The 23,376-nt window shown below is 40.8% G+C and overlaps 1 protein-coding gene across 2 annotated transcripts in view; it reads left to right on the top strand.

Moving 5' to 3' along the window:
• The window catches only part of ADGRE1 (adhesion G protein-coupled receptor E1), a 113,694-nt gene that overhangs the window by 9,139 nt on the left and 81,179 nt on the right, over nt 1-23,376 (top strand). For both annotated transcript variants that reach the window (XM_069591300.1, XM_069591299.1), the window contains exons 4-10: nt 2,555-2,701; nt 6,124-6,279; nt 8,787-8,933; nt 11,113-11,259; nt 13,468-13,614; nt 20,980-21,135; nt 23,001-23,147. In XM_069591300.1, the coding sequence (XP_069447401.1) occupies nt 2,555-2,701; nt 6,124-6,279; nt 8,787-8,933; nt 11,113-11,259; nt 13,468-13,614; nt 20,980-21,135; nt 23,001-23,147 (1,047 nt within the window). The remainder of the gene's footprint in view (nt 1-2,554; nt 2,702-6,123; nt 6,280-8,786; nt 8,934-11,112; nt 11,260-13,467; nt 13,615-20,979; nt 21,136-23,000; nt 23,148-23,376) is intronic.

The raw sequence follows: 23,376 nt of genomic DNA, 5'->3' as shown, positions 1-23,376 counted from the left end.
AAGCATGTTGTAGGTGTCAAAGAGTCTGGCTGTCAAGACCTTAGTAATGAAAAGCCATAATTTTCATAGTTTTTAAAATCAATGAAATTTTAAATTGGCGTCTAATGACTTTACAATGGTGATTTCTGCTGGACAGTGAAGTGAATCAGCTGTAAGTATGCATGTATCCCCTCCCTCTTGGGGCCCCCGTCCCCCATCCCACCCACCTAGGACACCGCAGAGCACTGAGCTGAGCCCCCTGTGCTAGACAGCAGTTTCCCACTGGCTGTCTATTTTACACATGATAATACCTATGTCAATGCTACCGTCTCAGTTTGTCCCACCCTCTCCTTCCCCTGCTGGGTCCACAAGTCTGTTCTCTGTGTTTGCGTCTCCATTCCTGCCCGTAAATAGGTTCATCAGTACCATTTTTCTAGATTCCATACACAAGCTTTAATATATGATATTGTTTTTCTCTTTCCGACTTACTTCACTCTGTAAAACAGGCTCCAGTTTCATCCACTTTACTACAACAGACTCAAATTTGTTCCTTTTTATGGCTGAGTTGTATTCCATCATATAAATGTACCACAACTTCTTTATCCATTCATCTGTCAATGGGACATCCAGGTTGCTTCCATGTCCTGGCTATTGTAAATAGTGCTGCAATGAATACTGGGATACACGTGTCTATTTGAATTATGGTTTTCTCAGGGTATATGCTCAGTAGTGGGATTACTGGGTCATATGGTCATTTTATTCCTAGTTTCTTCAGGCTCTACTACAAAGCTACAGTCATCAAGATAGTATGGTACTGGCAGAAAGACAGACATATAGATCAGTGGAACAAAATAGAAAGCCCAGAGATAAATCTATGCATCTGTGGATACCTTATCTTTGCCACAGGAGGCAAAAATATACAATGGAGAAAAGACAATTTCTTTCACAAGTGGTGCTGGGAAAACTGGTCAACCATGTGTAAAATAATGAAACTAGAACACTTTCTAACACCATACACAAAAATAAACTCAAAATGGATTAAAGATCTAAAGGCAAGATCAGAAACTATAAAACTCCTAGAGGAAAAGATAGGCAAAACACTCTCTGACGTAAATCACAGCAGGATCCTCTATGACCCACCTCCCAGAGTAATGGAAATAAAAGCAAAAATAAACAAATGGGACCTAATTAAACTTAAAAACTTTTGCACAATGAAGAAAACTATAAGCAAGGTGAAAAGACAGCCTTTAGAATGGGAGAAAAAATAGCAAATGAAACAATTGACAAAGAATTAATGTCAAAAATGTACAAACAGCTCATGCAGCTCAATACCAGAAAAATAAATGACCCAATCAAAAAATGGGCCAAAGAACTAAATAGACATTTCTCCAAAGAAGACATACAGATGGTTAACAAACACATGAAAGGATGCTCAACATCACTCATTATCAGAGAAACACAAATCAAAATCACAGTGAGGTACCATCTCACACTGGTCAGAACAGCTGCAATCCAAAAGTCTACAAGCCATAAATGCTGGAGAGGGTGTGGAGAAAAGGGAACCCTCTTACACTGCTGGTGGGAATGCAGACTAGTACAGCCACTATGGAGAACAGTGTGGAGATTCCTTAAAAAACTGGAAATATAACTACCATACAACCCAGCAATCCCACTGCTGGGCATACACACTGAGGAAACCAGAATTGAAAGAGACTCGTGTACCCCAATATTCATCACAGCACTGTTTATAATAGCTGGGACATGGAAGCAACCTAGATGTCCACTGGCAGATGAATGGATAAGGAAGTTGTGGGACATATACACAACAGACTACTACTCAGCCATTAAAAAGAATGCATTTGAATCAGTTCTAATGAGGTGGATGAAACTGGAACCTATTGTACAGAGTGAAGTAAGTCAGAAAGAAAAACACCAATACAGTATATTAACATATATATATGGAATTTAGAAAGATGGTAACAACGACCCTATATGCGAGACAGCAAAAGAGACACAGATGTAAAGAAGAGACTTTTGGACTCTGTGGGAGAAGACGAGGGTGAGATGATTTGAAAGAACAGCATTGGAACATGTATATTACCATATGTGAAATAGATGACTACTCCAAGTTCGATGCATGAAACAGGACACTCAAAGTCAGCGCACTGGGGACAACCCAGAGGGATGGGATGGGGAGGGAGGTGGCAGGGGGTTTGGGATAGGGGACACATGTACACCTGTAGCTGATTCATGTCAATGTATGGCAAAAACCACCACAATATTGTAAAGTAATTAGCCTCCAATTAAAATAGATACATTAATTTAAAAAAAATCTCCATACTGTTCTCTGTGTGTGTGTTTGTGTTAGTCGCTCTGTTATGTCTGACTCTTTGTGACCCCATGGACTGTAGCCCGCCAGGCACCTCTGTCCACGAGATTCTCCAGGCAAGAATACTGGAGTGGGTAGCCATTCCCCTCTCCAGGAGATTTTTCCAAGCCAGGGATCAAACTTCCTCCTCTCCCTTGCAGCTCCACTCGGGGCTCTAACCCAAAGTCCTTCTTCTCCGCTGCCTAGATGTGAATGGGTGTGTAGACACCACCTTGTGTCCGGCGTATGCAACCTGCACCAACACTTCAACAAGTTACTACTGCGCTTGCAAGAGAGGTTTCCTGTCCAGCAATGGATTGAAGACATTTAAGGGCCCAGGAGTGGAATGCAGAGGTGAGTTCATGCCCCATCAAACCCCACCCCCTCCTCCCCAGCATTTGGTAGTAAAATCAGATAGAAGCTGGCTGGGCAGCAGATGTAGGTAGGTAAAAGCATTGTTTTCTTTCTTCCTTCTTTCCTTTGCCTCTCCTTCTTCCTTCCTTCCCCCATCTCTTTCTCTTTCTTTCTTAGTTTCTTTCTATTATAAAAATAATTCCTGGTCACTAAAATCTCTAATGATTTTAGAGGCAAGTGTTAGAATAAAAAAAGAGGACCTTCCTGGTGGTCCAGCTAAGACACCATGCTCCCAATGCAGGGGGACTGGGATTCGATCCCTGGTCAGGGAACTAGATTCCACATGCTGCACCTAAATATCCTGCATGCTGCAACTGAGACCTGGCAAAAAAATTCTCATAAAAACAGAAAGAAAATTATGCTGTATGTCAATATACAGAAATAAACACTGATTTTCTTCCTGTCACCTCTCCATGCAAATAATTTTTAATATGTATTGAATACCAGGCCCTGTGTGAAGGTCTTTATGTGCATTTTCAATAGTATAGGCACTGTGATGATCTCCATTGTACAGATGAGAAAACCGAGGCTTGGGGAGCTAAAATGATTTGTTTAGGGTCACTGAACAATTGAACTGGAATTCAAAGCCAGGTCTTTTTGAGTCTAATGGCAGTCTCTCAACCACTTACCTATTTGTCACACTCCAGATGTGAGATGTTGGGAAAATGTATTTAATCTCTCTAAGCTTCAATCTTTCCATCTGTAAAATGAATGTATAACAGCACCTACCTTAAAGGATATTTGAGAAGATTAAATGCAGTAATGTATGCAGTGTTCTAAGCACATGTACAGTCCCAAGAGCTACTATTAATAGAAATAATAGAAACTAAAATAATTTCTAGAATGACCTAAATTTTTGGTCTATATTCCTTATATTTAGACCTAAACTCTCCTCTTGACAGTAAAGGTCTGACTATGCCTCTGACATAATTTGCAAGTGTCTGCAATCTATTTCTGTAAGGGGCCAGATAGTAAATGTTTTGGAGACTGCAGTTTGTATGATCTCTCTCTTAAGTACTCAGTACTCCAGTTGTAGGGCAAAAGCAGCCATCAATGATACATAAATGAATGAGTGGAGGTGTGTTCTAATAAAACTTTATTTATTCAAACAAGTGACAGTCCAGATTTGATTCATGGGCTATAGTTTATTGAGCTCTGAACAAGATTTCCATTTAATAATTTATTTCTATTATTATAGTTCCCAGGGAGTTCCAAACATCCTTTTCTTAAAAAATTAGTTATTATTGAAATATAGTTGATTTAAAATATTATGTTAGTTTCAGGCATTATATATATATAGATAGATATGTATTCTTTTCCACTATGGTTTACTATAGGATATTGAATATCATTCCCTGTGTTATTCAGTAGGACCTTGTTTATCCATCCTATATATAATACTTTGCATCTGCTAATCCCAAACTCCCAATCTACCCATCCCCACCCTTGGCAACCACAAGTCTGTTCTGTATATCTGTGAGTCTATTTCTGTTTTGTAAATAAATTCATTTGTGTCATATTTTAGATTCCACATATAAGTGATGTCATATGGTATTTGCCTTTTTCTGTCTGACTTACTTCACATGGTATAATAATCTCTAGGTTCATCCATGTTGCTACAAATGGTATTATTTATTCTTTTTTATGGCTGAGTAATATTCCATTGTATATACATACCACACTTTCTTTATCCATTCCTTTGTCAATGAAAATTTAGGTTACTTCCATGTCTTGGCTATCGTAAATACTGCTGCTATGAGTATTGAGGTATATGTGTCTTTTTGAATTATATTTTTGTCCTGGTATACGCCCAGGAGTGGAATTGCTGGATCATAAGCAATTCTGTTCTTAGTTTTTTGAGGAACTGCCATACTGTTCTCCATAGTGGCTGCACCAATTTACTCTCCCATCAACAGTGTGTAAGTGTCCCCTTTATCCACACTCTCTCCAGCATTTATTATTTGTAGAATTTTTAATGATGGGCATTCTGACCAGTGTGAGGTGGTACCTCATTGTAGTTTTGGTTTGCATGTCTCAAATAATTAGCAATGTTGAGTATTTTTTCATGTGTATTGGTCATCTGCACAAATGTTTTTTAAAAAAACTTTGGGCTACAGTTTATGGGTTATTCAGTAAACATAGTAGACTTGTTGGGCTCTTGTTTTTAGATAAAGTATGGAAGAAACATTTCCCATCTAGAAAATGGTGGATACTACATAAGAATCTTATATACTCTGTCTTTGACCTGTGGTACCTAATACATTGTGAATATTTTATAGTTCCTTGTCAAATGAAGGAATGTGCTACCTTATTCCTTATGTCAGCTCTAGACTTATTCACCCTGCAGTTGATAGACAATTAGGTGGTTCTAGTGTTTCATTACTTAAGGCTGGGATGAATGTTACTATCTGCATCATAAATACATAGAAAGTATTTATTTAGGGTGATCTGGCAGAGCAGGGGTGAAGGAAATTAGGGGAGGACCACCCCTCAGATGGTAAGGAATCTGCCTGCAATGCAGGAGACCTGGGTTCAATCCCTGGGTCAGGAAGATCCTCTGGAGAAGAGAACAGCTACCCACTCCAGTAGAAGTGCCTGGAGAATTCCATGGACAGAGGAGTCTGGCAGGCTCCAGGGGGTCACAAAGAGTTGGAGATGGCTGAGTGACTTTCACTTTCCTTTTTTTTTTTTCCTTTTCACCCCATGGTACCAAACTGCACAATTCTATTGGCACTTTAATGAGTAAATTTGTATAATGCTTTTGCAAAATGTTCTGGTTATCTATTTCTGGGTAGCAGCAAACTTTGTGCATTAAAACACCAATGATCATTTATTTTGCTCCTGAATGAATCTTCTACTCGGGCTGAGTTCACTGACAATGGCTTGCCTTTGTTCTACATAGTGTCAGTTGAAGTGGCTCAACTGGGAGTTAGAGGATTCATTTTGAAAGAGGCTCACCCACAAGGCTGGCAAGCTGGTAATGGCTGTTGGCTGGTTGCTCTGCCAGGGCTGTGAGCTGGAGGTCTTAGCTCTTCTCCATGAGAGCTGTTTTTTTCATGGCTTATTGAGCTTCCTCACAGTATGGCAATTGAGTCAAGCATGAGCATCTCAAGAGAAGGTGTGGAAGTGTGTGATATTTTGATGACTTATCGTGGTAATTTTAATGACAGTGTCACTACCACCATAGTCACAAGTATGCTCAGTTTCAAGTAGAGGAGATATAGACCCCACTGCTTGACAGAAGGAGTACCAAAAAAGGGCATTAAATTAAGGGTATACGAAATAGAAAGCATTGTTTCAACCATCTTTGGAAAATACAAACTGTATTTGAAGAAGATTTGTAACTCTCTTTTTCTCTCCAGATATAGATGAATGCTCTCAAAGGCCCACACCATGTGGCCCTAACTCAATCTGCAGAAATCTGCCTGGGAGATATAGGTGCAGCTGTATAACTGGTTTCTCTTCTCCCACTGGAAATAACTGGATCTCAGGAAAGCGAGGCCGTTTCACCTGTAGAGGTAAAGGGCTCAGACATGGGTCTTTGGTGGACAGCTCCTACTGTTAGGAACGTGTGTTCTAACTTTAGACAGCTAACGTTTTGTCTGCTCACTCTCCTCCACTGCTCTTCAGACTTTAATGAATGCCTGTCCCTTGGGGTCTGCCCAGAGTATTCTGAGTGCATCAACTCTTTGGGAAGCTACTGTTACAGCTGCAAAGTTGGATTCACCTTTAAAAACTCCATCTGTGAAAGTATAGAGAATCTGATCTTTTTTACCTTCTCAATTAACGGAGAGCTTTGTTTGATGATCCTATGAAGTAAGGGTTATGATCCTCATTTTAGGAATGATCCAACTGAGGCTCAGAGAGGTAAAGTCCCTTGCCCAGAGATACACAGCTATTAAGTAGAAGAATATGGATCTGAACTCCCATTGAGTGTCTACTGGTCTTTCTTGATGGCTCAGTTGGTAAAGAATCTGCCTGCAATGCGGGAGACCTGGGTTTGATCCCTGGATTGGGAAGATACCCCGGAGAAGAGAAAGGCTACCCACTCCAGTATTCTGGCCTGGAGAATTCCATGGACAGTCTATGGGGTCACAAAGAGTCAGGCATGACTGAGCAACTTTCACTTCACTCTTCACTCTTGAGTTAAGCAGTGAATCAGGCAGGACTTGAGAGTAACAGGGAGCTCTATCATTAGCATGATTCACATCTTTCCACTCCTGAGGGAAGATATTAACAACATCTGGAGATATTTTTGGTTGTTCAAACTGGTGGTGGTGATGGGGTGGTTGGTGTTACTGTCATCTGGTGGGTAGAGAACAGAGATCCTGCTAAACATCCTCCAATGCACAGAGCAGCCTCCCTACAACCAATAATAATCTGGTCCTAAATATCAGTAGTCCTGGGGAAAGCTCAGAACCAAACATCAAAACTTTTTCCTAAAAGATAATTAAATGAAGACCTGAGAGTTCTTTTTCTTTCTTTCTTTCTTTTTTTTTTTTTTAATACTTTTTGGCTGCTCCACATGGCATGGAGGGTCCTAGCTTCCACACCAGGGACTGAACCCGCACCCCTTGCATTGGAAGTGCTGAGTCTTAACAACTGGATCAGCATGGAAGTCTCACCTGAGAATTATTCTTGATTCTCCTTTCCCTTTCATATTAAATCTGTCATTATGTCATTGGGCAATTGCTGCTACTGTTAAGTCAATTCAGTCGTGTCCGACTCTGTGCAACCCCATAGACAGCAGCCCACCAGGCTCCCCTGTCCCTGGGATTCTCCAGGCAAGAACACTGGAGTGGGTTGCCATTTCCTTCTCCAATGCATGAAAGGGAAAAGTGAAAGTGAAGTCGCTCAGTCATGTCCGACTTCGCAACCCCATAGACTGCAGCCTACCAGGCTCCTCCATTCATGGGATTTTCCAGGCAAGAGTACTGGAGTGGGTTGCTGTTGCCTTCTCTGCATTCTATCTGCTAAATGTGTCTTAAATCTCTCCACTTTTCTCTCTCCTTGGTTTATGTACCATCATTAGTACTGTAACCACCTCACTAGTCTCTCCATTTTTCTAGTGTTACTCCATTAAATTTATCCTCCACACTGCAGCCAGAATATTCTCATGAAGAGATAAGGGCTCCATCTTCCCGAGTCTGCTGAAGCACTATTATATATTTAAAGGGAGGGTGACTCCATCAAGCAATGCATGGAGTGGCTAAGCTCTTATCATATCCTCTTTGCTTGGAGTTGGAGATTTTTACAGTCATCTATGACTTTTGCAATCTATTTGTAGCAGTTAGCTATTGCTGAGTAACAAAATCACCCTGAAAGTTAGTGACTAAAATAACAACCATTTATTTAGCTCTCTGGATTCCATGTGTTGGCAGTTTAGGTTTGGCTCTGCTGGTCAGTTCTTTCGGTTTCCACTGGGCTGGTCTATATGTGTTTCTGGGCAGCTGTGTGTCAGCTTCGCTGATCTTGGCTGAGCTGTCTCACATACCTGGAGCTCATCTGGGATGATCCATCTCTCTTCCATCTTGTCTTTTTTTTCATTAGCCTGGAGTTGTTCATATGGCACAAGTAAGGGGCCCAATGTAGGAATTGAAGGACATAGATTTCTCCATATCTAAGTTCTGAAGTAGCACCATGTTGCTTGCCCTGTATTGACTGGCTCAATGCAAGTCATAGAGTCAAGGGCTGGGGACCCAAACCCCACATCTGAAAGAGCAGAGTAGCAAGGTAACACTGTGTAGCACAAACCTCATCCAAAATAGTGGACACAGGGAGAATTAAAGGATGACAATGATCTGCAATCAATGATCATTATTGTTTGAAACTATTTGTCACTCTTTTGTGTGCATAAAGTTGGCCTGAATGTATTCTCATGGACATGCCTAACATCAAGGGAGGTTAGGGAGAAGGGGAAAGTCTGGATATTGGGGCAGGTCAGGTGGAGACAATCTCGTGTTTGTAGTGTCTCATCTTTGCTGCTTCTCCTTCTTTGACATGGGTTTTAATTTCTACTCACCAGATGTGGACGAATGTGCCAATCCCAGAAGTTGCCCAGAGCATTCGACTTGCCACAACAGTGTTGGAAGCTACTCTTGTGGCTGCAACCCAGGTTTTCAATCCAGAAGTGGAAGGAAAAGTTTCCAGGGTCGAGGAGAGATGTGTGAAGGTATTTACAGGGGTCTTCTGGGGAATCAAGTCCAATGTGTTTGAAAAGACAGGAGTGGTGGGGAGAAGTTGAGGTGGGTCTTAGCTGAGTTCAAAGCCCTCATATGCAAAGCTGAAACCAATAGCAATTGATTCATTCATGCATTCATTCAACAAACACTTCTTGAGCACCTACTATATGCCAAGCATTATTCTAGGGATGGAGGATACTGTGATAACACAGAAAAAAACATTTATTTTACTGGAACTTATTATCATGGTGACAGAATTAGACAACAAACAAAATATAATCATGTATTTGGGCTGAGTTTGCTGCTGATGGCTTGACATTCTTCCATGCAGTGACAGTTGTGTTGGCTCAACTGAGGGCTAGAGGATCCACGTTGAAAGGGGCTCATTCACAAGGTGAAGGTGGTGCTGGCTGTTGCCTGGCAGCTGTGCCAAAGTTGTAAGCTGGAGGTCTAAGTTCTTCTCCACGAGAGCTGTTTTTTTGCATGGCTAGTTGAACTTCCGCACAGTATGGCAGCTGAGTCAAACATGGGCATCTCAAGAGAACCAGGTGGAAGTGTGTGATATTGTGATGATGTGGCATGGTATTTTTATGACCTAGTGTCACCACCACCAGAGTCACACGCATGCTCAGATTCAAGGGGAGGAAATATAAACCTCATTGGTTGATGGAAGGAGTATCAAAGAAAGGACATTGAATTAAGGGCATTAGGAATGAAAGACATTGTTTCAACTATCTTTAGAAAATACAAACTATTTCCCAAGATAAAGAACATTTGTAACTGTGACTCTGGAAATAATTGGATTCCTGGAAAGCCAGGTCATTTCACCTGTAAAGGTAATGCGCTCAGGCTCTCAGGCGTGGGTCTTTTGTGAACAGCTCCAATTGTGTTAGGTGCATACGTTTCCTGGGGGCTTCCCAGGTGCTAAAGAACCAGCCTACAATGCAGGAGACACAGGTTTGATCCCTGGGTCAGGAAGATCCCCTTGAGGAGGGCATGGCTACCCACTCCAGTATTCTTGCCTGGAGAATCCCATGGACAGAGGAGCCTGGTGAGCTACAGCCCATAGGGTCACAGAGACTCAGACAAGACTGAAGTGACTTAGCACGCATGCACACATATGTGTTCTTACCTTAGACACCTAATCTTTATATGCACACTCTTCACCACTGCTCCTCAGACGTTGATGAACGCCTTTCCTGTGGGGTCTTCCCAGATCATTCTGAGTGCACCAACTGTTAAGCTACCATTGCAGCTGCCAAGTTCAGTTCAGCTCTAACATCCTCAGTCAGTGAATGTGTGGAGAATCTGGTCTTCTTTAGCTATTCAGTTACTTAAGAACTTCATTTGATGATGCTATGAGGTAGAGATTCTGATTTTCTACCTGATTTTGATTGGAGATATTTGAAGTCATCTCTGATGTTTCTGGTCTATTTGTAGGAGTTAGCTATTGCTGAGTAGTAAATCATCCCAGAGGTTAGGGGTTGAGACAAACACCATTTCGTTGTCTCTTCACCATGTGTTGGCACTTTGAGTTGGGCTCTGCTGGTCAGTTCTTTAAGTGTCAACTGGGCTTGTTCCTGTGTTTGTGGTCAGTTGTGTGTCAGCTTTGCTGATCTTGGCTGGGCTTTCTCACATATCTGGGACTCATCTGGGATGATCCATCTCTCTTATACTTTGTCTTTTTTGTTGTTAGCCTGGGGTTTGTTCATATGATAGAAGCAAGGGGCCCAGTGTATAAGCAGAAACAAAGATTGGAAATGGCACCACTTTACTTCTGCTGTAGTTATTGGTTCAAAGCAAGTCACAGAACCAAACAGTGTGAAGAGGTGGTGAACCAAACCCCACATCTTAAAGAGAAGAGTGACAAGGTCGCATTGTGTAGCACAAGCCTCATCCCAAGACATGGACATTGGGAGGAGTAAACGATGACAGCCATTTCTGCAATCAGTGATCATTATGGCTTGAAAGTATTTGCCACCGTGTTGTGTGTGCATACAGTTGTCCACAGTTTATTCTCACGTCATGCCTCACTGCAAGGGAAGTTTTAGAGAAGGGGAAAATCTGGGAGCATCAGGTGGCAAACAGGTGGAGTGAATCTCCTGTTTGCAGTCCCATGCCCTTGCTTCTTCCTCTGCCTTGATCTGGGTTTTCATTTCTACTCACCAGATGTGGACGAATGTGCCAATCCCAGAAGTTGCCCAGAGCATTCGACTTGCCACAACAGTCTTGGAAACTACTCTTGTGTCTGCAACCCAGGATATATATCCAGAAGTGGAAAGAAGAGTTTCCAGGGACCAGGGGAGACATGTCAAGGTAGGTGCATGGGTCTTCTGGGGAATCAAGTCCAATCTGTTTGGAAAGACAGCAGTGCTGGAGGAAGAGTTAGAAGTTGAGGCAGGTCTCAGCTGAGTTCAAAGTCTTGTTTGCAGAGCTGAAGCCAATTCATCCCTCATGCATTCATTCAACAAACACTTCTTGAGCACCTACTATATGCCAAGCATTATTCTAGGGATGGAGGATACTGTGATAACACAGAAAAAAACATTTATTCTACTGGAACTTCTTATCATGGTGAGAATCAGACAACAAACAAAATACAATCATGTATTTGCGCTGAGTTTGCTGCTGATGGCTTGACATTCTTCCATGCAGTGACAGTTGTGTTGGCTCAACTGAGGGCTAGAGGATCCACGTTGAAAGGGGCTCATTCACAAGGTGAAGGTGGTGCTGGCTGTTGCCTGGCAGCTGTGCCAAAGTTGTAAGCTGGAGGTCTAAGTTCTTCTCCACGAGAGCTGTTTTTTTGCATGGCTAGTTGAACTTCCGCACAGTATGGCAGCTGAGTCAAGCATGGGCATCTCAAGAGAACCAGGTGGAAGTGTGTGATATTGTGATGATGTGGCATGGTATTTTTATGACCTAGTGTCACCACCACCAGAGTCACATGCATGCTCAGATTCAAGGGGAGGAAATATAAACCTCATTAGTTGATGGAAGGAGTATCAAAGAAAGGACACTGAATTAAGGGCATTAGGAATGAAAGACATTGCTTCACCTATCTTTGGAAAATACAAACTATTTCCCAAGATGAAGAAAATTTGTAGCTGTAACTCTGGAAATAATTGGATTCCTGGAAAGCCAGGTCATTTCACCTGTACAGGTAATGCGCTCAGGCTCTCAGGCATGGGTTTTTTGTATACAGCTCCAATTGTGTTGGGTGCATTCGTTTCCTGGGGGCTTCCCAGGTGCTAAAGAACCAGCCTACAAATGCAGGAGACACAGGTTTGATCCCTGGGTCCGGACGATCCCTTTGAGGAGGGCATGGCTACCCACTCCAGTATTCTTGCCTGGAGAATCCCATGGACAGAGGAGCCCGGTGGGCTATAGCCCAGAGTGTCACAGAGATTCAGACATGACTGAAGTGACTTAGCACGCATGCACACATATGTGCTCTTACCTTAGACACCTAATATTCATCTGCTCACTCTTCTCCACTGCTCCTCAGGTGTTAATGAACGCCTTTCCTGTGGGGTCTTCCCAGAGCATTCTGAGTGCACCAACTGTTAAGCTACCATTGCAGCTGCCAAGTTCAATTCAGCTCTAACATGCTCAGTCAGTGAAGGTGTGGAGAATCTGATCTTCCTTAGCTATTCAGTTAATTAAGAACTTCATTTGATGATGCTATGAGGTAGAGATTCTGATTTTCTACCTGATTTTGATTGGAGATATTTGAAGTCATCTCTGATGTTTCTGGTCTATTTGTAGGAGTTAGCTATTGCTGAGTAGTAAATCATCCCAGAGGTTAGGGGTTGAGACAAACACCATTTCTTTGTCCCTTCACCATGTGTTGGCACTTTGAGTTGGGCTCTGCTGGTCAGTTCTTTAATTGTCCACTGGGCTTGTTCCTGTGTTTGTGGTCAGTTGTGTGTCAGCTTTGCTGATCTTGGCTGGGCTTTCTCACATATCTGGGACTCATCTGGGATGATCCATCTCTCTTCTACCTTGTATTTTTCATTGTTAGCCTGGGGTTTGTTCATATGATAGACGCAAGGGGCTCAGTGTATAAGCAGAAACAAATAGGCTTCTTGAGGTCTAAGTTTGGAAATGGCACCACTTACTTCTGCTGTGCTTATTGGTTCAAAGCAAGTCATCTGTGACTTCCAGATAGAGTGAAGAGGTGGTGAACCAAACCCCACATCTTAAAGAAAGGAGTGACAAGTCGCATTGTGTAGCACGAACCTCATCCCAAGGTGTGGACACGGGGAAGAATAAATGATGACAGCCATTTCTGCAATCAATGATCATTGTGGCTTGAAACTATTTGCCACCATTTTGTGTGTGCATAGAGTTGGCCAGAATTTATTCTCACGTCATGCCTCACTGCAAGGGAAGTTTTGGAGAAGGGAAAAGTCTAGGTATTTGGGAGCATCAGGTGGCAAACAGGTGGAGTGAATCTGCTGTTTGCAGTCCCATGTCCTTGCTTCTGCCTTTGCCTTGATCTGAGTTTTCATTTCTACTCACCAGATGTGGATGAATGTGCCAATCCCAGAAGTTGCCCAGAGCATTCGACTTGCCACAACAGTCTTGGAAACTACTCTTGTGTTTGCAACTCAGGATATATATCCAGAAGTGGAAAGAAGAGTTTCCAGGGACCAGGGGAGATATGTCAAGGTAGGTGCATGGGTCTTCTGGGGAGTCAAGTCCAATCTGTTTGGAAAGAAAGCAGTGCTGGAGGAAGAGCTAGAAGTTGAGGTAGGTCTCAGCTGAGTTCAAAATCTTGTTTGCAGAGCTGAAGCCAATTCATCCCTCATGCATTCATTCCACAAACACTTCTTGAGCACCTGCTATATAGAAAAGAACTATTCGAGGAATAGAGGATACTGTAGTGAGTAACACAGGCAAAAATATTTGTTCTCCTGAAACTCCTTGTTGAGGGTGGGGAGAACCAGATGATAAGCAACATACGTGCATGCATCCGCTATTTGGGCTGACTTTGGTGAGGATGACTTGACTTTATTCCACAAAGTGTCAGTTGAGCTGGTTCAGCTGGGGTAGAAGATCCACTTTGAAGGGTTGCTCACTCACAAGGTGAAGCTGGTGCAGAATGAAGCTGTGGGCTGGAGGTCTTAGTTCTTCTCCACATGAGCTGTTTTTTTTTTTTTCTTTCATGGAGAATTAATTTTATTTATTTATTTTACTTTACAATACTGTATTGGTTTTGCCATACATTGACATGAATCCACCACAGGTGTATACAAGCTCCCAATCCTGAATCCCCCTCCCACCTCCAACCCCATATCATCTCTCTGGATCATCCCCATGTACCAGCCCCAAGCATCCTGTATCCTGTATCGAACATAGACTGGCACTTCATTTCTTACATGATAGTATACATGTTTCAATGTCATTCCCCCAAATCATCCCACCCTCTCCATCTCCCTCAGACTCCAAAGTCTGTTCTATACATCTGTGTCTCTTTTGCTGTCTCGCATACAGGGTCATCATTACAATCTTTCTAAATTCTGTATATATATATGTCAGTATACTGTATTGGTGTTTTTCTTTCTGGCTTACTTCACTCTGTATAATTGGCTCCAGTTTCATCCATCTCATTAGAACTGTTTCAAACGTATTCTTTTTAATGGCTGAGTAATACTCCATTGTGTATATATACCACAGCTTTCTTATCCATTCATCTGCTGATGGACATCTAGGTTGTTTCCATGTCCTGGCTATTATAAACAGTGTTGCAATGAACATTGGGGTACATGTGTCTCTTTCAGTTCTGGTTTCCTCGGTGTGTATGCCCAGAAGTGGGATTGCTGGGTCATAAGGCAGTCCTGTTTGCAATTTTTAAAGGAATCTCCACACTGTTCTCCATAGTGGCTGTACTAGTTTGCATTCCCACCAACAGTATAGGAGGGTTCCCTTTTCTCCACACCCTCTCCAGCATTTATTGCTTGCAGACTTTTGGATCGCAGACATTCTGACTGGTGTGAAGTGGTACCTCATTGTGGTTTTGATTTGCATTTCTCTAATAATGAGTGATGTTGAGCATCTTTTCATGTGTTTGTTAGCCATCTGTATGTCTTCTTTGGAGAAATGTCTATTTAGTTCTTTGGCCCATTTTTTTATTGGGTCGTTTATTTTTCTGGAATTGAGCTGCATAAGTTGCTTGTATATTTTTGAGATTAGTTGTTTGTCAGTTGCTTCATTTGCTATTATTTTCTCCCATTCAGAAGGCTGTCTTTTCACCTTGCTTATATTTTCCTTTGTTGTGCAGAAGATTTTAATTTTAATTAGATCCCATTTGTTTATTTTTGCTTTTATTTCCAGAATTCTGGGATGTAGGTCATAGAGGATCCTGCTGTGATTTATGTCTGAGAGTGTTTTGCCTATGTTCTCCTCTAGGAGTTTTATAGTTTCTGGTCTTCTGTTTAGATCTTTAATCCATTTTGAGTTTATTTTTGAGTGTGGTGTTAGAAAGTGATCTAGTTTCATTCTTTTACAAGTGGTTGACCAGTTTTCCCAGCAACACTTGTTAAAGAGATTGTCTTTACTCCATTGTATATTCTTGCCTCCTTTGTCGAAGATAAGGTGTCCATAGGTGTGTGGATTTATCTCTGGGCTTTCTATTTTGTTCCATTGATCTATATTTCTGTCTTTGTGCCAGTACCATACTGTCTTGATGACTGTGGGTTTGTAGTAGAGCCTGAAGTCAGGCAGGTTGATTCCTCCAGTTCCAGTCTTCTTTCTCAAGATTGCTTTGGCTATTCGAGGTTTCTTGTATTTCCATACAAATCTTGAAATTATTTGTTCAAGTTCTGTGAAAAATACCGCTGGTAGCTTGATAGGGATTGCACTGAATCTGTAGATTACTTTGGGTAGTATACTCATTTTCACTATATTGATTCTTTCAATTCATGAACATGGTATATTTCTCCATCTATTAGTGTCCTCTTTTATTTCTTTCATCAGTGTTTTATAGTTTTCGATATATAGGTCTTTAGTTTCTTTAGGTAGGTATATTCCTAAATATTGTATTCTTTTCGTTGCAATGGTGAATGGAATTGTTTGTTTAATTTCTTTTTCTACTTTCTCATTATTAGAGTATAGGAATGCAAGGGATTTCTGTGTGTTGATTTTTATATCCTGCAACTTTACTATATTCATTGATTAGCTCTAGTCATTTTCTGGTGGAGTCTTTAGGATTTTCTATGTAGAGGATCATATCATCTGCAAACAGTGAGAGTTTTACTTCTTCTTTTCCAATTTAGATTCCGTTTATTCCTTTTTCTGCTCTGATTGCTGTGGCCAAAACTTCCAGAACTATGTTGAATAGTAGCGGTGAAAGTGGGCACCCTTGTCTTGTTCCTGACTTTAGGGGAAATGCTTTCAATTTTTCACCATTGAGGATAATGTTTGCTGTGGGTTTGTCATATATAGCTTTTATTTGTTGAGGTATGTTCCTTCTATTCCTGCTTTCTGAAGAGTTTTTTTTATCATAAATGGATGTTGAATTTTGTCAAAGGCCTTCTCTGCATCTATTGAGATAATCATATGGCTTTTATTTTTCAATTTGTTAATGTGGTGAATTACATTGATTGATTTGCGGATATTGAAGAATCCTTGCATCCCTGGGATAATGCCCACTTGGTCATGGTGTATGAGCTTTTTAATGTGTTGTTGGATTCTTTTTTTTTTTATTTTTTATTTTTTAAATTTTAAAATCTTTAATTCTTACATGCATTCCCAAACATGCACCCCCCTCCCACCTCCCTCCCCATAACAAAATTCTGGGTCATCCCCATGCACCAGCCCCAAGCATGCTGCATCCTGCGTCAGACATAGACTGGCGATTCAATTCACATGATAGTATACATGTTAGAATGTCATTCTCCCAAATCATCCCACCCTCTCCCTCTCCCTCTGAGTCCAAAAGTCCGTTATACACATCTGTGTCTCTTTCCCTGTCTTGCATACAGGGTCGTCATTGCCATCTTCCTAAATTCCATATATATGTGTTAGTATACTGTATTGGTGTTTTTCTTTCTGGCTTACTTCACTCTGTATAATCGGCTCCAGTTTCATCCATCTCATCAGAACTGATTCAAATGAATTCTTTTTAACGGCTGAGTAATACTCCATTGTGTATATGTACCACAGCTTTCTTATCCATTCATCTGCTGATGGACATCTAGGTTGTTTCCATGTCCTGGCTATTATAAACAGTGCTGCGATGAACATTGGGGTACATGTGTCTCTTTCAATTCTGGTTTCCTCGGTGTGTATGCCCAGCAGTGGGATTGCTGGGTCATAAGGTAGTTCTATTTGCAATTTTTTAAGGAATCTCCACACTGTTCTCCATAGTGGCTGTACTAGTTTGCATTCCCACCAACAGTGTAGGAGGGTTCCCTTTTCTCCACACCCTCTCCAGCATTTATTGCTTGCAGACTTTTGGATCGCAGCCATTCTGACTGGTGTGATGTGGTACCTCATTGTGGTTTTGATTTGCATTTCTCTAATAATGAGTGATGTTGAGCATCTTTTCATGTGTTTGTTAGCCATCCGTATGTCTTCTTTGGAGAAATGTCTATTTAGTTCTTTGGCCCATTTTTTGATTGGGTCGTTTATTTTTCTGGAGTTGAGCTGCAGATGTTGCTTGTATATTTTTGAGATTAGTTGTTTGTCAGTTGCTTCATTTGCTATTATTTTCTCCCATTCTGAAGGCTGTCTTTTCACCTTGCTTATATTTTCCTTTGTTGTGCAGAAGATTTTAATTTTAATTAGATCCCATTTGTTTATTTTTGCTTTTATTTCCAGCATTCTGGGAGGTGGATCATAGAGCATCCTGCTTTGATTTATGTCTGAGAGTGTTTTGCCTATGTTCTCCTCTAGGAGTTTTATAGTTTCTGGTCTTCTGTTTAGATCTTTAATCCATTTTGAGTTTATTTTTGTGTGCGGTGTTAGAAAGTGATCTAGTTTCATTCTTTTACAAGTGGTTGACCAGTTTTCCCAGCACCACTTGTTAAAGAGATTGTCTTTACTCCATTGTATATTCTTGCCTCCTTTGTCAAAGATAAGGTGTCCATATGTGTGTGGATTTATCTCTGGGCTTTCTATTTTGTTCCATTGATCTATATGTCTGTCTTTGTGCCAGTACCATACTGTCTTGATGACTGTGGCTTTGTAGTAGAGCCTGAAGTCAGGCAAGTTGATTCCTCCAGTTCCATTCTTCTTTCTCAAGATTGCTTTGGCTATTCGAGGTTTTTTGTATTTCCATACAAATCTTGAAATTATTTGTACTAGTTCTGTGAAAAATGTGCCTGGTAGCTTGATAGGGATTGCATTGAATTTGTAAATTGCTTTGGGTAGTATACTCATTTTCACTATATTGATTCTTCCAATCCATGAACATGGTATATTTCTCCATCTATTAGTGTCCTCTTTGATTTCTTTCATCAGTGTTTTATAGTTTTCTATATATAGGTCTTTAGTTTCTTTAGGTAGATATATTCCTAAGTATTTTATTCTTTTCGTTGCAATGGTGAATGGAATTGTTTCCTTAATTTCTTTTTCTACTTTCTCATTATTCGTGTATAGGAATGCAAGGGATTTCTGTGTGTTGATTTTATATCCTGCAACTTTACTATATTCATTGATGAGCTCTAGTAATTTTCTGGTGGAGTCTTTAGGGTTTTCCATGTAGAGGATCATGTCATCTGCAAACAGTGAGAGTTTTACTTCTTCTTTTCCAATTTGGATTCCTTTTATTTCTTTTTCTGCTCTGATTGCTGTGGCCAAAACTTCCAGAACTATGTTGAATAGTAGCGGTGAAAGTGGACACCCTTGTCTTGTTCCTGACTTTAGGGGAAATGCTTTCAATTTTTCACCATTGAGGATAATGTTTGCTGTGGGTTTGTCATAGATAGCTTTTATTATGTTGAGGTATGTTCCTTGTATTCCTGCTTTCTGGAGAGTGTTTATCATAAATGGATGTTGAATTTTGTCAAAGGCCTTCTCTGCATCTATTGAGATAATCATATGGTTTTTATTTTTCAATTTGTTAATGTGGTGAATTACATTGATTGATTTGCGGATATTGAAGAATCCTTGCATCCCTGGGATAAAGCCCACTTGGTCATGGTGTATGATCTTTTTAATGTGTTGTTGGATTCTGATTGCTAGAATTTTGTTGAGGATTTTTGCATCTATGTTCATCAGAGATATTGGCCTGTAGTTTTCTTTTTTTGTGACATCTTTGTCAGGTTTTGGTATTAGGGTGATGGTGGCCTCATAGAATGAGTTTGAAAGTTTCCCTTCCTCTGAAATTTTCTGGAAGAGTTTGAGTAGGATAGGTGTTAGCTCTTCTCCACATTTTTGGTAGAATTCAGCTGTGAAGCCATCTGGACCTGGGCTTTTGTTTGCTGGAAGATTTCTGATTACAGTTTCAATTTCCATGCTTGTGATGGGTCTGTTAAGATTTTCAATTTCTTCCTGGTTCAGTTTTGGAAAATTGTACTTTTCTAAGAATTTGTCCATTTCTTCCACGTTGTCCATTTTATTGGCATATAATTGCTGATAGTAGTCTCTTATGATCCTTTGTATTTCTGTGTTTTCTGTTGTGATATCTTCATTTTCATTTCTAATTTTATTGATTTGATTTTTCTCTCTTTGTTTCTTGATGAGTCTGGCTAATGGTTTGTCAATTTTATTTATCCTTCCAAAGAACCAGCTTTTGGCTTTGTTGATTTTTGCTATGGTCTCTGTTGTTTCTTTTGCATTTATTTCTGCCCTAATTTTTAAGATTTCTTTCCTTCTACTAACTCTAGGGTTCTCCATTTCTTCCTTTTCTAGTTGCTTTAGGTGTAGAGTTAGGTTATTTATTTAACTTTTTTTCTTGTTTCTTGAGGTATGCCTGTATTGCTATGAACTTTCCTCTAAGCACTGCTTTTATAGGGTCCCATAGGTTTTGGGTTGTTGTGTTTTCATTTTCATTCATTTCTATGCATAATTTGATTTCTTTTTTGATTTCTTCTGTGATTTGTTGGTTATTCAGATGTGTGTTGTTTAGCCTCCATATGTTGGGATTTTTAATAGTTTTTCTCCTGTAATTGAGATCTAATCTTAGTGCATTATGGTCAGAAAAGATGCTTGGAATGATTTCGGTTTTTTTGAATTTATCAAGGTTAGATTTATGGCCCAGGATGTGATCTATCCTGGAAAAGGTTTCGTGAGCACTTGAGAAAAAGTGAAATTCATTGTTTTGGGGTGAAATGTCCTATAGATATCAATTAGGTCTAACTGGTCTATTGTATCATTTAAAGTTTGCGTTTCTTTGTTAATTTTCTGTTTAGTTGATCTGTCCATAGGTGTGAGTGGGGTATTAAAGTCTCCCACTATTATTGTGTTATTGTTAATTTCCCCTTTCATGCTTGTTAGCTTTTGTCTTACATATTGCGGTGCTCCTATGTTGGGTGAATATATATTTATAATTGTTATATCTTCTTCTTGGATTGATCCTTTGATAATTATGTATGCTGCCTACAAGAGACCCACCTCAAAACAACGGACACATACAGACTGAAAGTGAAGCGCTGGAAAAAGATATTCCACGCAAATAGAGACCAAAAGAAAGAAGGAGTAGCAATACTCATCTCCAATAAAATAGACTTTAAAACAAAGGCTGTGGAAAGAGACAAAGAAGGCCACCACATGAGCTGTTTTATCATGGCTCTTTGAGCTTCCTCACAGTATGGTGGCTGAGTCAAACACGAGCATTTCAAAAGAACAAGGTGAAGATGTGTGATAGTTTTATGACTTAGCACAATACTTTTATGAGCTAGTGTCACCACTGCATAGTCACAGAGATGCTCAGATTGAAGAGGAGGAGATATAGAGCCTGCTCAATGGAAGACGTACCCAAGAAGAAACATTGAATGAAGGGCATATGGAAAAGAAGACATTGTTTCAACCATCTTTGGAAGATCCTAGTTGTATTTGAAGAAATTTGTAACTTTGACCCTTTCTCTCCAGATATAAATGAATGTTCTCAAAGGCCCCCACTTTGTGGTCCTAACTCAATCTGCAGAAACCTTCCAGGAAGGTATGAGTGCAGCTGTTTGACTGGTTTCTCTTCTCCCACTGGAAATAACTGGACCTCTGGAAAGCCAGGTCATTTCGCCTGTACAGGTAATGAGCTCAGATTCTCAGGCTTGGGTCTTTTGTAGACTACTCCTATTGAGTTGAGTACATAGTGTGCTAAACTTGGACACCTAATCTTTGGTCTGCTCACTCTCCTCCACTACTCCTCAGACATTAATGAATGCCTCTCCCATGGGGTCTGCCCAGAGCATTCTGAGTGCACCAACTCTTTGGGAAGCTACCGTTGCAGCTGCAAAGTTGGATTCAGATCTGGAAACTACACCTGTGAATGTACAGAGAACCTGGTTTCTTTTAGCTACTCCCTTAATTAAGCACTTTAGTTGATGATCCTATGAGCTAGAGATTTTGATCTCCATTTTAGGAATGATCCAAATAAGGCCCAGAACGATAAAGTGACTAGCTCAAGGATACACAGCTAGTAAGTAGAAAAACATGAGTTTGAACTCTTGTTGAGGGTGTACTATGAGTAGAGCAGTGGGCCAAGCAGTATTTGAGAGTACTGGAGGACTCAGTCACTAGCCTGATTTTTGCCCTGCTGGGGGCGGGGGTGGTACTGACAATGTCTGGAGACACTTTTGCCAAGCTGGTGGTGGTGCTGTGTTGGATGTGTAACAGTCAACTGGTGGGTAGAGGCCAGAGATCCTGCTAAACATCCTCCAATGCACAGAATAACCTTCCCGCAAGCAAGAATGCTTGATCCCAAATGTAAATAGTACTGAGATAGACACTCCTTCCCAAGGAGATCTCAGACCCAAATGTTAGAACTTTTCCCTGAAAGGTATTTGCATGGAGACCTGTGAGTTATTCTTGATCCTTGCTCCTTTTCCATATTAAATGATTCATCATGTCATTGGGCAATCTACCTGCTAAATGTGTCTTGAATCTTTCCACTCTTTTCCATCCTTGGTTTAGGTCCAACATTATTGCAGCAGTCTTCTCATTCTTTCTAATGGTGCTCCCTCAAATCTATCATTTACACTGCAGCCAGTATGTAACACTCTCCCCTGGAGTTAAGGCCTCCAATTTCCTGAATCTGCACAACACTATTATTTATTTATAGTGAGGATGAATCTTGGATACATCACCTTGAAGTTAGAGACATTTGAAGTCATCTCTGACATTTCTGATCTATTTGAAGCAGTTAGCTATCGCTGAGTAACAAATCACCCCAAAAGTTACTGGCTGAAACAACTGCAATTTTAAATCTCTTTTTGGTGTTTTGGCACCTTAGGTTAGACTATGCTGCTCAGTTCTTCTGGTCTCCCCTGGGCTTTTCATGTGTTTGTGGTCAGCTGTGTGACAGCTTTGGCAATCATGGCTGGGCCGTCTCACATATCTGGGACTCATCTGGGATGATCCATCTCTCTTTCCCTTTGTCTTTTTCTTATTAGCCTGAGGTTTGTTCAAATGGCAGAGGCAAGGGGCCCAATGTATGAGCAGAAGCAAATAGGTTTCTTGAGGTCTAAGTCTGGAAGTGGCACCGCATTGCTTCTGCCATTTCAATTGGACAGTGCAAGTTGTAGAGCCAGCTAGAGTCAAGGACTGGTCAACCAAACTGCACGTCTTAAAGAGAGGAGTGACAAGGTCACACTGTGTAGCACAGACTTCATCCCAAAGTGCGGACACAGGGAGGAGTAAAAGATGACACCCATTTCTGCAATCTATAATCATTACGGTTTGAAACAAATGCCAGCCTTTTGCTTGCATACAATTGGCCAGAATTTATTCTCATGTCATGCCTAAGGGCAAGGGAACTTAGAAAGATTGAGAAACTCTGGATATTGGTGGGGGGAACATCTGGTGGAGAACAGGTGGGATGAATCTCCTGTTTGCAGTGTTCTGTTCTCACTGCTTCTTCTACCTTGACCCGGGCTTTCATTTCTACTCACCAGATGTGGATGAATGTGCCAATCCCAGAAGTTGCCCAGAGCATTCGACTTGCCACAACAGTCTTGGAAGCTACTCTTGTGTCTGCAACCCGGGTTTTCAATCCAGAAGTGGAAGGAAAAGTTTCCCGGGGCAAGGAGAGATGTGTGAAGGTATTTGCAGGGGTCTTCAGGGAATCAAGTCCAATGTGTTTGAAAAGTCAGAAGTTGTGAGAAGTTGAGGTGGGTCTTAGCTGAGTTCAAAGCCCTCATATGCAAAGCTAAAGCCAATAGCAATTGATTCATTCATGCATTCATTCAACAAACACTTCTTGAGCACTTACTGTATGCCAAGCATTATTCTAGGGATGGAGGATACTGTGATAACACAGAAAAAAACATT

This window comes from Ovis canadensis, chromosome 5, assembly GCF_042477335.2.
Source record: "Ovis canadensis isolate MfBH-ARS-UI-01 breed Bighorn chromosome 5, ARS-UI_OviCan_v2, whole genome shotgun sequence".
NCBI classification, from domain to species: Eukaryota; Metazoa; Chordata; class Mammalia; order Artiodactyla; family Bovidae; genus Ovis; species Ovis canadensis.
The sequence above is the reverse complement of the archived record's forward strand: the minus strand, read 5'-3'. Positions and strand labels throughout refer to the sequence as shown.